Source organism: Chinchilla lanigera, unplaced genomic scaffold (genome assembly GCF_000276665.1).
Source record: "Chinchilla lanigera isolate Chin_1 unplaced genomic scaffold, ChiLan1.0 scaffold00043, whole genome shotgun sequence".
Classification (NCBI taxonomy): Eukaryota; Metazoa; Chordata; class Mammalia; order Rodentia; family Chinchillidae; genus Chinchilla; species Chinchilla lanigera.
In genome coordinates this window covers 6878495-6896184 of record NW_004955444.1, presented here as the reverse complement: position 1 = coordinate 6896184, position 17690 = coordinate 6878495, and the positions used below count along the sequence as shown (strand labels likewise).

The following is a 17690-nucleotide window of genomic DNA, read 5'->3' as shown; positions in this document are numbered from 1 at the left end:
CCGGAGAAGCAAGACGATCACGAGTTCAAGGCCGCCTGATCAGCTTAGGGAGGTCCATTTCAAAAAAGAAAATTGTTCAGTTCTTGCTAGCCAGCAGTTTTTCCTTGTAGCCCAGAAATCTGACTTGTAAAGGGCTGATCTAGGTGTGGCTTTCTCACAGGCTTACCGAAGACGAAAGCTTCTGTGAATCACACGTCCGAGGACAAGGTGGAAGGTTGGAGAGGGAAATGTGTAGAGAGTCCGGGTGTCTCAAAAGCTGCAAAGCTTCTGTGGATGAGGGGAAGGGATTTTGCAGTCTCTTTCTGAGAGCTTGTACTAGCGGAGGGTAGAGCTAAAAGACAGATGCAGTGCAAATGCCCATGCGGTCAGTGCACAGACTTCCGCGGTCTGCTGTGCGGAGTGCTGGCGGCGCCTCACCCGGGCAGGGCAGGGGCAGTGAGAACCCGGAGGAGAAGTCCGTCTGGGCAAGTCATCGGACGCTGCTTGAGGCTTGGAGGAGGGAGACGCCGCACGTGGTCCGGAGCGGCTGCACCAGCCCTGGAAGCATGTTTGAAAGGCAGCTCTCGGGCCCTCCAGGCCTCCTGAGCCAGAACCTGCATTTCACTGCATCCCAGGTCATGCCTGCCCATCCCAGTGTTTGGGCAAGAACAGCTCCTCCATACTTCCTTCCCTTTTGTTTCCTCCTTTCTCCCTTCCCTTGGTTTCTGAGCTAGCCAGCCGGCCCTTTAGAAATCTGTTAGACTAAGGAAAAGTCAGATCTTGGATCTATCTCCGCGCGCCCACCTTGATCTAGGGCTATTGACTTCAGATTGGGTCCAGCGTCTACAAGGAGTCCAGGTGCTCTTCACCTCACTTTTCCTCCAGCTTGTCCCAGTCCCACACGCAGCCACAAGCAGCGTTGCAGAAAGTTGGGCCACGCGGTGAGGAGCTGTGTTCTTGCCTGGGACCAGAATGACTTCTGGAATTAATTAGTGGGAGGACAGGAGCCCTGCCTCTGTTGCCGGGTATCATACGCAGCCCAGTTCTAGCACTTTGTGGGGACCCAGGACTGTTGGCGACCAGAGGAGTGGTGTCCCACACATACTTGCTGTACTTGAAAGGAAGTTTTCTTTTTCAGTTCTCACAAATGTAATAATAACATAAGGGGTGGTTTAGCCAGAGTTGCAATTGATGTGACTAGTGCTGTCTTCTGTCACTGTTTAAAAATTGTTCTTCTGTGACTGGCAGAATCATTTACTTGTAAAGTAGTGGCTTAAAGGAATAGAAGCGAGGGACTGGGGATTTAGCTCAGCAGCACAGCGCCTGCCTGGCAAGCGCAAGGTCGTGAGTTCGATTCCCAGTACCGGGGAAAAAAAAAAAAACAGGAATAGAAGCAAAAGTGGTGAGGGTTTACGTGAAAATGTAAGTTGTGATTCCCTCATACCCTCCCTCCTCAGCACAGAATATTCTTGGAAGATTGTTTTTTAGAAAAGCATCATTACAACATGAGAATTAGAGCTTAGGAGAAAATCAGCACTGGAGTACGTGGAACTTGGTTTGCTAATGTCTGCGTCCCATCTAGAGTGGTTCTCCTGCGGGTGGTGTTGCTCTGGGGATACTGGCAACATTTGGAGACCTTTTTCTTGTAAGCCTGCTACTAGTGTCCCCTGGGGAAAGGAGAGGGCTGTCTCTTAAACCTACTACGAGGCCCAGCACACCGCTCCCCACAACATGCATTTATCCTGCAAGAAATGTAGTAAGCTGAGACAGAACTTCTGAGAACAGTGGTTCTCAAACTCGGTACTTACTGGAGCACGCTGCTCCCGACGCCCAGTTCTGTCCCGTGGCGGTCCTGGAGTAGCTGGTCTGCAGTCTGGCTGAGACACCAGGAGTAAACTTCCCATTGATTCCAATCTGCAGCAAAATTTGAGAACCACCGATTTAAGCCAAAGAAAGTGGCTTAAAGAAGTTCTTTAAGAGACTCATAGACTTCTTTTGTTTTTGTTGTTGTTGTTTGGGTTTTTTGTTTGGTTTGGTTTGGTATTTTTGTAGTACCTGGGGTTGAACCCACAGCCTTCTCACAGAGCTATATCTATCCACAGTCACCATTTTTCTTATATTTATTTTGAGATAGATTCTCACTGAGTTTCCCAGCTAGGGTTGAGCTTACAATCCTCCCACCTCAGCTCCTAGAGTACTGGGATTATTTTTGTTTTTTTTAGCAATGTCTAACTCAATGAAAGTACCATAAATCCTAGTATATACTGGAAAGACTCCTAAGGTATTATAGTGCATGTTTAAGAATCAGCAAGACTTTTATTTTAGCCAGGCAGAGTGGCGCATGCTTGTAATCCCAGCATTGTGGAAAGCTGAGGCAGGAGGATTCCAAGTCTGAACCCAGCCTAGTCAGTTTAGCAGTTTAGTAAGCCCTTGTCTCAAAACAGAAAAACTGAGATGTAGCTCAGTATAAAGGCCCTGGCTTCAATTCTCAGTAATTAAAAAAAAAAAAAAATAGTTTTCAGGAGTAATCTCTTGATTGTATCTCTCCTGTATTTAAGTAAAGAAATTAATTTTTTAAAAGACTCCATAGTAAGCAAACTAGAAAGCAAAGAAGAATTTGAACTATTTGCCCTGACGAATTACAAGGGCGGATGATCACGGGGACTTTGGGCCGAGCTGTTGGAACAGAGGCAAAGGCACCCTGCCACTCCGATGGCCTGAGGCCTCGCTCCGCTGGCGTGCGTGTTTATGCCTCATGGAAGTGGTTATTGGTCACTAGAGCAGAACCAAAGCCTTCTGCCCTTTGAAAGATCAGTCTTTGTTACAGTGGCTGAGAAGCCACGTGAGCTTGGGGCAAAGCAAAGAGATTAATGACAGCCCCTTGTTTGGCAAGCGATTTGGCCATAATTTTGTGGGTTATTTTCATTATTCTATAAAGGGTTATTAGACAGGGAGAGGGGTCTGAGCCTGAGGGAGATCATGGAACTCTCCTTTGATCATTCAGGGGCCAGTCAGGGGCGAATCAGGGAGAGAGCATTTTAAAAACAGTGTTTAGTATTCACCATCTCGTTTAACACATTGATCGGCCGGAGTCAAGTAAAACAGAAAAACGATTGTTTTGCAGATCTTTTAATAGATAAAAGGTGTAAATTCAAGCCATATTATGTTAAAAAGCACAGCCACGCAACATATAAATGTTTAGCAAATAAATATTTTTACTGATCACCAAAAGCTGGCAGCTCCACTAATGGAGTCGATACCTCACCAGGTCATTTACAAGAGTCTTGGTCAAGGAACGCCGCAGTGCTAGGTTTGTACCATGAACATAAGGTGGGAATTGAAGCTTTCTTCAGTTAATTGATTGAATCCAACATTCTTTAGCTAAAAATCTTGGAGTTCTCTTTTTGTGTCATAAAGGAGTTAAATCAAGATTCAGCGAGGTCTGGTAACAAAAGGAAGGTTACACGGTTGGCCGTCAGGACCCTGCGGGATTTGGGATTCCAAAGACCAGCGTGCCCTTTCCAGACAGACTGAGTTTAAGTCGCCGCAGTTTTGGTAGTTCTGCGCGGCGAGCCCTGAAATGTACGGGAATGTTGTTGGCATCTGAGTTTCTGCCTTGGGCTAGATACATTCCGTCTTTAACAGTGGGAAGACAAGTTAATGAAGCATTTATTTTTGCTGAATAACTAATGGTGTCATCATCTAGGTGTTCATTTGAAAGCCTGGCTCTTTTATTAGCTGCTGGTTGCAGGGCAACTGTCGGAGTTTTCTTGTGCATGGGCATGAAGTATTAACTGCTGATGCTGTTCAAATGTTAAGCTAGGCCCTGTGGCCTCCCGATAATAATTTCTTTTTAAAAAAAATTTTTTTACATTTATTAGCACGTTTGCCATGCATAACGATATGTCTTAATTCTTTCTCCCCCCAACCCCCTCCCCTCCTTTCAAGGATGGTAAATGTAACACTGTTCCAAGTTTGAATCTTATGACATATCCTGTACGCTGTCTAGAGAGAATTTTTTTCTCAGGCTGATGGAAAGTAAGGTGAGCACTTCATTCCTCAGACAGCAGTCGCAGGCTGCAGTGTCTTGGGGCTGTGTTGCATAACTGGCCGGGAGACCTCTCTGCCTTTGCAACATTCTCAGGTAGGCAGCTGCACAAAGCTGTCGGGCAGCTGCATGAGTTTCAGAATGTCTGCTATCAGACTGCAGCTAAAGTAATTAAAGTCAGTATATGAGTAGGAAATCTTTAGGCTTTATCTCCCAATTTAAAATAATTTTATAGTAAAGATTACTGTTTCCTAAGTAACACTGTTGAGGCCGGGTGTGGTGTGGCTCACGCCTGTAATCCTAGACTGGCTGGTAATCCCAGCTCTTGGGAGGCTGAGACAGGAGGATCACTGTGAATTCAAGGCCAGCCTGGGCTACAAAGTGAGTTTAAGCCCACCTAACTGCACAGTGAAACCTTGTCTCAAAAAGACAGAAAAAACCCCACTGTTGATGGTCAAAATAAACTTTCTTTTTTTTTTTCTTTTTGTCTTTTTTGAGACAGGGTCTCGCTATGCAGTGCAGGCTGGCCTTGAACTCACTTTGTAGCCCAGGCTAGCCTTGAACTTGCAATGATCCTCCTGCCTCAGCCTCCCGAGTGCTGGGATTACAGGTGTGCACCACCACACCTGGCTAAATAAACTTTTTAATCTTTGGTGATTATATTTGTTTTGTTTTGTTTGAAATGAGGTCTCTCATATAGTTCAAGCTGGTCTTCAAGTCACTATGTAGCTCAGGCTGGCCTCGAACTCACAGTGATCCTCCTGTCTCAGCCTCTTGAACTCTGGGATTACAGGTGTGCGCCACCACACCCAGCAGTTAGTATTTTTTATTATTAAGATAATACCTTTACATCTACAAAATTAAGAATATTTAGCTATCTGTTCCTTGCACTGGATAGTCGGTGTTTCATCACCGTTTTTAACCTTTAAACGCATTAATGATTTATCCCGTTAGCCTTTTAAACAAAGTATACTGTATATTTGCAGCACCTTCAAAAAACCCTGTGGAATTGTGGTGTTGCAGGAGCGGCGGCTGAGTGCTCAGAAGAGCGCCACCAGATGTCATTTTAGCCTTGTGGATAAGCAAGAGAGTGTTCATTTGAGATTCTGGTAAAGATAAGTGGTGGCGGCGACGCGGGCAGAAGCAGCAGCCAGGCAAAGTGGTCTGGGTGGGGGGGGCCCGCACCGCAGGCATTCCCAGCGAGGTGTTCCCTGTTCCGTGGGTCTTGAGTGCACTTTCTGTGTTCAAGTGGCGTATAATCATTTGGAGATCTGAGAACCCTCCAGCCTACATCAGAAAACAGTACTCTCCGTGTGCTGGTGTTCTTAATACATGTCTCAATATAACATAATGTGTGGTTCTTTTCGGAAATGAATCTGTTTCTTGGACATTCAGATAGAGATAAATACGTGAAAGTAATTCTTACGGAGGGGCTGGGGACGGGGCCCAGTGGTGCAGCGCCTGCCTGGCAAGCGCGAGGTCCTGAGTTCCATTGCTGGTACCCCCCCGCCCCCCCCAGTTCTCGTAGAACATACATTTTCTTAAATTGATCACAGGACAGTCATGCAAGTGTACAAAAATACAAAACAGGGGCCCTTTCCTGCTGTAAGGCACCAACTTTGCGTTTCCTTTTGTGTCTGTGAACTTGGGATTCCTAACAAATACAGAAAACACGATCTGGGTGTTTTACCTCCACCTCTGAGACGCCGTCTATCTCAGAATTTCAAAAGGCAGACTGCCAGATGCCGCCTTGCCCCACTCCTCTGTTGTTTAACCTTTGGCTGATCGGCCCTGACACTGCAGCTGCAGGCCGCGCACTGCACAGTCTGTCATTAAGAGCCCCGGGAGTGTGTGGAGGGCGGAACTGTGGGGAGTTAATCTGGCGTAAACCTGCCCCGTTCCAAGGTTTCTCAAGCCACGACACGCCACGTCTGTGCAGTCACTTACACTTCTGTGTAAGACCTTGCTTACACTGTAAATGTGACCTTTACAGTTATCTTTCAGCGCACCCCGTGCTTTGAAGAGGAACCCTGAGGAGCTATGGAGGTGTTAGACTTGGGCAGCAGGTCTCATAGGAATGTCAGCTTCCATTTGAATGTCTTTCTTGTTTCCTTATCAGTCACCTAGCAACTCTGTCAGCTGGTGGATTATGGTATTGGAGGCTCATGGTACAAGTAAGCGCAAGTAATCAAAGTTCTGCTTCATACTTTAAATCAGAGTCCAGTTACTAAGAATTTTCTTTGTTTTTGTGCAAATAAGAAAAACCCCGGGGCTGGGGATTTAGCTTAACGGCACAGCGCCTGCCTGGCAAGCACAAGGTCATGAGTTCAATTCCCGGTACCAGAAAAAAAAAAACAAAAAAAAAACCAAACAAACAAGAAAAACCCTAAGACCTTCCAACTCCTCTGAACTTTGCTCGCTCAAATATGGGTTACTGACACGGAGGCCGTCTAAATCAAGAGTCACTCAGATATTCCTGATGACAGACTAGATTTCCTCCTCTGTTTCCTAGATGTTTGAATAAGACAGCATAGCAATAGGGTGCAGTTCTGACTTCAGTTTAGCATCTAGCAAGCCCTGCCAGCCATCATGCATACAGGGAACTCCGGAGACTGATGGGTGTACCACCTAGAGAACCCCATCGCTGGTTGCTAACTGATCTAGATAATACCTCTTTCTAGTTGATCTGACACCGCAGTCCTGTTGGTCAGTGACCCTCAGACTTGTCCCTTTCAGGTTGCCCAGGGTAGCAGCTGCGTGAATTTATACTTAAGCCACTTGGGTGTGTTTCACACCTGCCCTTTGTGTTCTTCTGATGAGTCTTTGAGACAAAGTTAAAGATCATGAACCTTAGCTTGAACTGACTGGTGTCATGGCAACTAGTACTTCACCTTTTGCTGGTCCCCAACTCATACATGCTACAATATTTGTGCACATTAATAATTCATTGCAAAGTGCCGGGTTTCTTTGTGCTGTCAGGCTGTGTCAAGGACAGAATATGCTGTGCTATCTCAGATGTCACTACCAGACTGTTGAGGGCAAGAGTAATTAGAAAGGAAAACCAGTCAGGTTCCTTGGAAAAATTCGTGAAAATGGGATGCTTTCTAGTGGCGCACACTCACAGCATTTTTTTCCTGCAAAGTAAGGAGTGGAGTTAGCGTTGTTGGGAGTTTATTTAATAGTGCACTCCACACCTCAGCAGTTTGCTTGTGGAAACAACGCGCAAGCTGTCACGGCTCCACGTGCATTCAGGCAGCAAGAGAATAATTACGGCCTAAGTGCACAGTCACGTGGTCTACAGGCTCCAGCAGATCCCTGAGCACAGGCTTAGAGGGGACCCCAAGTGGTCCTGACGTGAATGCGCATATCCTAGGCTTGCCTTTCCTTGGTACAGAGTCGGACCCAGTAAGTGCTGCAAGCTTTGGAGAACAGGAAGTCGGGGTTCCAAGGCTGATTATGTGGCCTTGGCTGGCTTACCTGCCTGCTGCTTTCCTCAGTAGCTGATTTGTAGTTGATACCATAATGAGTGTTGTGGAACTGTATTATTACATAAGACCGACGAGCATTTCTAAGTAAAGAATATAGACATTTATCCTGAAATGTACAATACGCAGACATATTTATATAGAAGGCCAAATTTGTCTCTGATTAGGCAAAAAAAATCCCATACTTTAAGTTGAACATTAACCCACTACTGCTTTTAAAATTAAGGAATAGGGCTGGGGATAAAGGTCAGTGGCATAAATGCCTGCCTGGCAAGCACAAGGTCCTGAGTTCAATTCCCAGCACCAAAAAAAAAAAAAAAAAAAAAAAAAAAATAAGCAGGGTGTGGTGGCACAAACACCCAGCACTCAGAAGGCTGAGGCAGGAAGGTCTTTACAAGTTTGAGACCAGCCTAGGCTACAAAGTAGCTCAAGGGCATCCTGAGCTGCATAGTAAGACCCTGTCTCAAAAAGACAAAAAAAAGAACAGAAAAGAAAATTAAGGAACAGCTCCCTCTTCAAAGCAGGCTTCACATTAAGACTGACAGACCAACTTATGCCTCACTTTATTTGCTAATTAAAGTTGAAACATGTTTTCCTGAATAGTACACTTGAAGAGACTTTGCTTCCTATAACCATATTTGGATTCTTTCCCTTTTTTCATTTTCTTTGCTTTTTTTTCCCTTTAAATACAAAGCTGCTAGCGAAATTCCCCTCCACACAACTTGGGGTGCAGGTGAGACACAGGAGCAGAATCAGACACAAGTCAAGTTTCTTAGACTGTGCAGCCCCAGCACCCTTCTTACGTGAGAGGTAAACTAGAGGTTTACATTTGATGTGCTAGGTTAAGCCAATTAAATGCTAGAAAGTATAAATTCAGCTTCGAGACAGGAACTGCGACTAGCTCTTATCTTTTGACCCATCACTGGCAGATCGTAACACAAAACCTGCATATAATAGATGTTTAAGCGTTACTTGAGTGGCTAAGTTAGTAGCGCTAGACTCCTTTCAGGGGAAGGGGAAGAACATTAATCAGTTTCTAAACCTTACAACACATTAAATTTAAAATACAGTTAGGAATGTGTTAATCTTCTGTCACCTGCCTTTATGTGGTGCTGCGGATCTGGGTTAGTCTTTTAACACCTGCGGGCAGCACACAGCACATAAATTTGGTGAACTCACCAGAAAGTAGCCTACTTTGTGTCTTGAGTCTGTAGTCAGCCAGCTTCCGGCTGAGGTTAGAGTGGACACTGCCACATAAACGGGCAGGTCAGTGATTCAGATTTGTCTCGTAGGCAAGTAGCACAGTCTTAAGGATATTTAGAGTGCATATAATTTCTTAGGATTTAGTAATAAGTCCTTGTGCTTAATCTGTATTAAGAATTTAAGTTAAAGTGACTCTTCAAGCCGGGTGTTGTGGCACATGCCTGTAATACCAGCATTGGGAGGCTGAGGCAGGAGGATTGCCATGAGTTTGATGCCAGCCTAGGCTACATAAGTGAGTTCAAGGCAGCCTGCACTATATAGTGAGACTCTGTCTCAAAAAAACCAAAAGCTGGGCAAAATGAAACAAAATGGCTCTTCACATTAAATTTATCTCTGCTTTCCAGCAATAGGAGAACTTGTAATATAGGTATCATCCGATCTACAGTGGTTCTATTTAGGAGTTTTTGACTTTGTGATAGTTTGAAGTTGATAACATATTTGTTAGAAACTATGCTTTGAACTTTTCATTTTGGCCTTTTCCCAGGCTACTGATGTGTGGTATGATACTCTTAATGCCCGACCAGTGCAAGGGCTTTGAGCATGTGCACGGTAGGCCGGGTTAAGCTATGGTATTTGGTAGGTTTTGTGTATTAAATGCACTTTTGACTTAACAATGTTTTCAGCCTTCGTTGGGCTTCTCAGGACATGACTCCACTGTAAATCTTGGAGCACCTGTCCTTAGAAATGATCTCTGGTTAATATCAAGAATAATTTTACTCTTTTTAGCTAATATGAGAACTATTTGCCATAACCAGGTATTTAAAAGAAGACTTACAGACTTGATTACTTAAGGATATGTTTTCTAGTTTGGAAAATAAAGCTCCTTTTTGTGATGTCGCTTTATTTTAATTCTGTGGTGTAATGGTTATATATAAATTACACAGCCTAAAATTAAAACTTACAGTCACCTGAAGTACCAGTTCTTGACATTTTTGGATACCAAAATAATAATTACCATGATAATTGCCCTATTTGCCCTATTATTAATACTACAAAGAAGCGCAGGCTGGAATGTGTGTGTCTTCCCCAGCAGCGTGACGGGCCCCTGCGGTGGCGAGCGGTGGCTCCGCCGGGTGTGTGGGACTTGCCTGCCCTGGGAGAGGCAGGAGGGTCACACGTCTGAGCTCACCCTGGGCAGTTCAGCAACGTATTAAAAACCTGACACAAAATTTAAAAAAAAAAAAAAAAGCTTTTTGAAAAGGCCCTAGCTCAATCCCAGCACCGCCAAAGATAGGAAAGAGAGAGGGAGAGGTGCTCGCTTGCTGCTGGGCAGCTTCTGTCACCGTGTGGGGGTTCTGCCTTCGGGTTTGGGTGCCTCCTCCCTATCTGCCAGGGGCCGCTGGACAGATAAGTACAGAACAATCAAAAGTAAAGCACCGTAAAATGTGTGACCGGTACCAACTGTACATCTGAAGAAATACAAAGTCAGACCGGTCTAGAATAGCGTCAGGTGACACGGGCTGGGCGTGTGGCTCAGTGTGCGGGGCGTGCTTAGCGTGCACCGGGCCCAGATCCAACCCCCAGCACCGGTGGTGATGGTGATGGTGATAATGGCTTAGCACTCCAGATACCTTTAAAAAAGAGTTACCAGGAGACTCCAGTGGGAAAATTGACCTGAACTGGATAAAAGACTGTATAAATACGTGATGAGTATCATACTTGGCTTATATAGGAAGGAACTATGGGTAGATTGGCATAGAAGAGTTCGTGGATAAGAACACACAGGTGAGAAGCAGCATAGCATGGGTCCCTGTAAGGAGATTTGCACAATCGTCATGTAAACTGAGGGGATGGGGTATTGCAGACAGACTTGGGAAGATCTTAAGACATTTACAAAGATTTGTCTGATCACTATTCCAGGATTGGAAAGTGGAAAAGCTTCCAAGTTAATGGACTCATTGTATTTTATCTTGTATATGTAAAAGTTACCGTAACAAACAAAAAGTTCATGCAGCCAGGCGTGGTGGCGCACACCTGTAATCCCAGCACTCAGGAGGCTGAGTCAGGAAGATCATTGCAAGTTTGAGACCAGCCTGGGCTACAAAGTGAGCTCAAAGCCAATATGAACTGCATAGGGAGACCCTGTCTCAAAAACACAGAAGTAAATAAATAAAATAAAAGTTCATGCAAAAACTCAGTGGTACCTTAGCCAGAAAATCCTCCAAAGGGAATACAACTCCTCTTTAAGTCTGCTGTATAGGGTTTTGTTTTTCAACTTCATAAATCACAGGAAGCTGTCCTGGCAGTAGACTATAACTCAACAGCAGGCAGATTGCTCTTTGCCACTTTCTTTTAAGAAGCAGGTTATAAAACTGTTGGGAACCTGGCAGAATAAATAGATCATGTTGAGTAATTTGAAGGATTTTTTCAAAATACAGTTTTGTATCTAAAAGAAAAAAAAGAATGGAAGCAAAAGAGAATTTATAGAATAAGAAGTCAGTGCCAGCCATTCGCAGTGGCGACGCCTGCAATCCCAGCCCCGAGGCAGAAGGACCACAAGTTCCAGCAAGCCTGACCATGTCTCAAAGTTTTAAAAAAGGGCTGAGGGTGTAGCTCAGTTTAAGGGCCATGGATTCAACCCCAGTACCTCCCCGCCACACACACACACACACACACACACACACACACACACACACACACACACACACACACACATATATATCACTGTCGCCTCTGACTTCCCCTTCTCGGTGAACCTGCCACATAGTCTGACTCCTTGGGTGCCCAGCCCCCTGCCTCTGCGGGAGAATTAATGCAGGGATGCCCACGGTGCAGAACTGTATAAGTGGAGTGTTCGAATTGCGATGCCTTTTTCATTGAAATACTTCTGTGCTTTTGTTATTTTTTTACATCATAAAGCACCTACTAGTGCACTCCGACAGTAAACCTTTGGATGTGGGAACATGATGCTGGACTAGCTCTGCATGCACGGGCGTGTCCCCATTTAGACACAGCCGTAGGAAAATGTCAGTGCAGCAGTGCCTCGGTTCACAAGCTTGATTCTTCCCACCATTCTGGTCACAAACCGAGTCGGATGAGAACCAAGTCAAATTCAGTAGTTAAGTTCAGTGCTGACTTCACGGGGAAATTCAACTGGGTTCTTGGTGCAGTTTGCGAGCAGAATCACGGTGAGAATCGAGGCGCTGCAGCGTGCGGCCCCTGGTGTTGTAGGCCGGAGGGCCCCGTAGGCCGGAGGGCCCTGCAGACCGGGAGTGCTGCCCTGGGAGGTCCCGAGCGTCGGAGCGTCTCCGACCTGGGAGTGGCTTGGATTAGCCGATAGCTGTTATTTGAAAGATGATAAAAAAAACCTTTCGCTAACAGCTTTCTTTTCATCGTGGGACTTTGTCCCCAAGAGCACTTGTGTTACACTCTTACTGGTCATCGCTTACACTAACTTACACTTACCTGCCCTGCCGGTGATACGTGCAAAGGTAACCAGGCAACGAAAGGATCTTTGGGATAAATGCAAAATATGAAGGAATTGGGAAATGTAACATCGTGCCGGCTAAAGTGTGTTCTGCAATCTTGGATAGGTTTGGGAGGAAACTCGTGATGTCATTTCTAAAGCTTGAATCTTACTTTCCTTGCAGACAACTAAGGCCTTTCTTCCGACGATGCTGGAGATCAATCATGGTCATATTGTGACAGTGGCGAGCTCCTTGGGATTGTTCAGTACTGCTGGAGTCGAGGTTCGTGAGAGACAAAGCACTTCCTTCCTCAGTCGGTGTGTCTTGGGATGAATACTCATACATCGCGGGAGCACCGCTGCCTGAACACGCACCAGGGCACACTGCTGGCACCGTGCGTGTCGGGTCTCCAGGACGCGGGACCAGCTGCGGAGGTGGAATTCTGCCGCGTCTGCCGTGAAGGCACTTTTACTGGCTTGACAGAGTAGCAACAGGAGACGCAGATGGTCTGGTTCCCAGTGTGCCCCGTATTATCAGCAGCCTGTCTTGACAGTGGGAGGCACAAGGTCAAAAATGAAACTGTCGAGGGCCATGGCAGTGCCGTGGGAACAGATAAATGCGGGCAAAAGTTCACATTCTGCTCTGCTCTGCTTGCGGAAAGTGAGCTACCTTGTGTTAGCTCATCAGATGAGGTAGTTATGGCCAGTGTCAGATGCTTCGCCTTGTAAGTTTTTAGGACAGAAGCTTCAGCAAACCCAGTTCCTCACCATGCTTGAATTATAAAGCACGTGCACATATATTGTTCTGTGCTCTTTGTCTTGTGGGTACATGTAAAACTGAAAATAGCACCAGGCATGGTAGTGCACACCTGTAATCCCAGCACTCAGGAGGCTGAGGCAGGAGGACTGCTTTTTTGTTTTGTTTTGTTATTTTTCACTATGTAGTCCAGACTGGCCTCAAACTCACAGTGATCCTCGTGCCTCAGCCTCCTGAGTGCTGGGATTACAGGTGTGCACCACAACCCCTAGCTACAGAATTTTTTTACTTTTAAACGATTCCATGGGACTATGCAAAAGGACACAGGATAGATAGCATCTGCATTTAAGGGATTTATATTTCCATTTCTAAGTTTAAATTTGGGTCACAGATAAGGACTGTCTGTGTCACACGCCTTTACATTAAGTTCAAGTTTACAAGGTGCATGTACCGTTTTCACATTAACTTCCCCTTGAAGAGAAAGTCAAACCATAGCAACTCATAACCCGAAGTGAGGCCTACCTTTGTTCTTTTTGCATTAATTTAAACAAACAGGTTTTTCAGCCTCCTCACTGAACAAGAGACCATTTGTAAATTTTCCAGACACTTCAAAGTGAACCTCTCTGCATTTTCAGCTTCAGCCTGTTAGTGTTCATAATCCTTTGCAATAACTTCCTCAATGTAATATGATACTTCGTTGATGTGGCAAAAAGTGTTCGTCTATTTCTGCTGTTGCTTTGAAAATATTATTTCTGCACTGAACCGCATCAGATATCTTTTTAAATGGTCTCGCTTTCTTCACTTCTTCACCTATAGCTTTTTGAAGCCGACGTCTAATAAAGCAGTAAGCCCAGGGAAATGTCAGGGTGGTGGTGGGATTCATGCATAGATTTAGCGTTTCTGTTCTCTCTCCCCTCTGACTCAGGATTACTGCGCCAGTAAATTCGGAGTTGTGGGTTTTCATGAATCGCTGAGCCACGAGCTAAAGGCTGCTGAAAAAGATGGAATTAAAACAACTCTGGTGTGCCCTTACCTTGTAGACACTGGCATGTTCAGAGGCTGCCGGATCAGGTCAGTGGGAACCTGTGCTGTTACTGATAAAAGGATAACACTAGGGGCTGGGGATGTAGCTCAGAGGCGCAAGCGCCTGCCTGGCAAGGGCAAGGTCCTGAGTTCAATTCCTGCTACCAAACCAACAAATGAAAAAGAATAACACTGGGAGAATGAGTGAAATTGGCCCTCACGCAGTTGCTCTTGCGCTTTAACAGCCAGTTAACCTGTAGTTTTCATTGGGCAAGGCCTGAAAGCTTTGTAAACTGGTATATAAGCCTGACAGGCAAGGGACTGGTGCCGCGCTGATGTTAACTTGCAGAAATTAATGCACAAGCACCAGACAGAAAACAACTTCTCTATACCTTCAAGGAGAATAATTTAACAGAATTTTTTCCAGGTGTGGTGGCACACACCTATAATCCCAGCACTCGGGAGGCTGAGGCAGGAGGATCATTGCAAGTTCCAGACCAGCCTGGGCTACAAAGTGAGCTCAAGGCCAGCCTGAACTGCATAGCGAGACTCTGTCTCAAAAAGACCAAAAAAAAAAAGAATTTATGTTGATAAGTAAGTGTCCCAGAAGCAAAGTCCTTAATGTTTTGACTCTGGTTTGCATGTGAAACAATGTCGCAGTTACAGAGGAGTAACAGATCTTTTTTCTAAAAAGTCTGTGAATGTTACACTCCAGATTTGGAAACTTCTGTTTTGTAGCAGGTGCATATAGCTAGACTCATTCTGACAGAATGAGAAAAACCATTTCGAATTACTAAAAATGAAATAAAATACACACTTGAAAGGAGGAAAATGGGAATATAAATGTCAAGTTACAGTTGACTTGAGCTCAGCGGGATAAACACAAGCATGAGTCATTACGAGGGCGCCCGCAGAGACATGCCTGCTTTGAGGTCCTTGCGTGGGGGCCTTTGCAGCGTGGAGGAAGATACCCCAACGAGCGCCCAGCACCTGGCTGGTTTCAGGCCATTCTTACACATACTGAGCCAGACAAGGAGGAAAGGAGGCGGAGGGTGATTTGAGTCCTTCAGATTGCAGGCGGACCCTGAGTCTGAACTGAGAAATGAGCCCAGGGGGTTGGGGTGGGGTGCAGTGTAGAGCCTGTGTAAAACACAGGGCTCAGTCCAGCACCAAAGAAGAAAGAAATGAGCCCTAGCCTGCATCTTGTCCTCTACACGTGTGTGCACGCACGCCTCTGGGTCTGTGTTGGGTGGGTCTTTCCCTCCTACCTACCTGGCAACCCACCGCCAAGGGTTTTGAGGAGCCACTTCCTGTTTCACACAGTGGCAGGTGCAGGTACTCGAAGCTGTGACGGGGCGGTGAGGAGTAAAAGCACCAAACCGTGTGATAACTGCAGTGTGTCCCTTAATGAACCAGCCCGAAGGGCGTGTCCGCGCGCCCTGCACTGCGGAGGCCCCTGGGGAGTATGCCCTCGCCTCGCGTAGTCTGCGGCCTGGAAAGTGCAGAGCTGTTACCGCGCTCAGAAGTCAGGCCCGTGTTAACACCTCACTGTAACTACACCTGATCTGGAAGGGTTGCTTCTTGCTTGGATTTAGTGTTTGCTATGCCAAACACCTCCCTTTTTTCTTTTCTTTTTGTCAAAAGAAAAATATAGAAAAACAATTGGAAATACATGTTACAGCATCTTAAAAACACAAGTTTCTCATTTTTACAGAAAAGCAGGCCGGTGTTCTCCTGTTTTTTCCTAACTTGTTTTCCAGATTAAGCCAATAACATGTGTACACAGGAAGGGCACTTGGGAGAAACATAGGAAAGCACCGTAAAGGACACAAAGCACGCAAAGTCCTGCGGCTCCGACAGTGTCACAGTTAGGGCTTTGATGCGTATTTTCGGTCTTCCCTATTGTACTCTTACTTTCGTTTTTGCACACACAAAACTTCCAGGAAAGAAATCGAGCCCTTTCTGCCCCCTCTGAAGCCTGATTACTGTGTGAAGCAGGCCATGAAGGCCATCCTCACGGACCAGCCCATGATCTGCACCCCCCGGCTCATGTACATCGTGACCTTCATGAAGAGGTAAGTGAGCTCCCTCGGGATCAGGTCTTTCCCTGCCTGCCCCGAGACCTTCACTCATGCAAGACTTGGATTTGCTAACTGTGACTTTTCTTTTTAGCATCCTTCCTTTCGAAGCAGTTGTGTGCATGTATCGGTTCCTGGGAGCAGACAAATGCATGTACCCCTTCATTGCTCAAAGAAAACAAGCCACAAACAATAATGAAGCAAAAAATGGAATCTAAGGATCTTTTTTTACGGAATATCGTTTTTATCAGAAGATGATCAAGATATCTCAGTCCAGTGCACATCAGCATTACTGACACTCTGGATTCTAACCCTATGTTGACTTTTTAAAAATCAGCTTTTTAAAATAATAAAGTGTAAATTAACTGACTAGAGTACTTGGGAAATGTGATCCGTAAAAGTGAGCGTAGGTTACTGCCAACGGGGTCCTTTTAGACAGGACCCTACAACCAATCCAGTCTTCAGACAAGCACTGTAAGACATCTTCGGGCTGTCATTTTCTAATGAGCAGAAAGTCTAGAAATGATAACTACAGTGTGTTTCATGTGTATGATTTTTCTCACCTCCCATATTCATTCTTGTTATTAAATTCTAGCCAACTGACATCCTTGCAGCTTCAAGGACCGGTAGAGCTCTATTTTCTCACGTTTTCTAAGTTCCAGTTTTGCAAAGCCTGTGCGGCTTTCTCGTGGTGTTTGTATGTTCAGCTGTTTTAAAAAGGAATTTTGAAGTCCCCATCAGTTTGAGGTAAACGATGTCGAGTGTCACAGTGAAGGTGATGAGGTCTCTTTCTTCAACTTAGAGTGACTAAAGTGTGAGCTGAGTTTTAAACTTCTCTGACAAACCATCGTTTGGAGACCGAGTCATCAGCCGAGATCACCCATTTCCTACCTATGAATTCTGCTTCGTACAGAAATTGCCCTTTCCTCGGGGAGCTGCTGCGCTCTGTGATGTGGGATGGACTCTTCTCCAGAGTACACAGCAGCTCTGCAAAGAAGTGGTTTCCAGTAATGGGAACTTCTACCCTGAAAAGGCCCCATTTTGTGCCAACTGTGATCAGTGAGGGGAAGAGAACCTTATTCTGTGGAGTACGTATGGAAGGGTGTAAAGATTCCTTTGAAAGGTTTATTCACATTAGAGAACAGCAGATGACATTTTTACAGTATTTTTTTGTAAAACAAACTATTTTGTGCCTTGAATTTGGTATATGTGTATTAGTGAAGCATTGTAAAAGTGAACTTCTACCTCTGTATCTAAATGTACACCATCCACTTGTAAATTACTACGAACTCTTATGTGATTGCTTTTTTTTTAGAATGTCTTGTTTCAATAGTGACCAATGTTAAAGGGTATTAAAATAAGCCAACTTTTACTAATTGGGACGTTTTATAAAGGACCAATTAAATTTAAAGACTTAACTTACACGCCACTGCCTGTGTGATTATTAGTTATCAGCAAGGTTGTAAGGAAACTTGTGCTCTTTTTCCCACACGCCATCTTCTGCTTTAGTTAAAAAGAAATGTTTGAGTAGGATAATATTTGGGAGCAGACCTAACGAGTTAGGGTATCACGCACTCAAATTTCCAGCACTCCCATTATCTAGGTTAAAGACTTTATCAAGGACTTGCCTAAAATAGCAAAACAGAGAGGA

The 17690-nt window shown here is 45.1% G+C and overlaps 1 protein-coding gene across 1 annotated transcript in view; it reads left to right on the top strand.

The window, feature by feature from the left end:
• The window catches only part of Rdh10 (retinol dehydrogenase 10 (all-trans)), a gene marked incomplete at its 5' end in the record, with an annotated part of 30700 nt that extends 13237 nt beyond the window's left edge, over positions 1–17463 (top strand). Inside the window, 4 exon segments of the mRNA XM_005392094.2 lie at positions 12366–12464; positions 13864–14009; positions 15905–16036; positions 16134–17463. Of these exon segments, the coding sequence (XP_005392151.1) occupies positions 12366–12464; positions 13864–14009; positions 15905–16036; positions 16134–16257 (501 nt within the window). The 3' untranslated portion in view covers positions 16258–17463.
• Between the last annotated feature and the right edge of the window lie 227 nt (positions 17464–17690).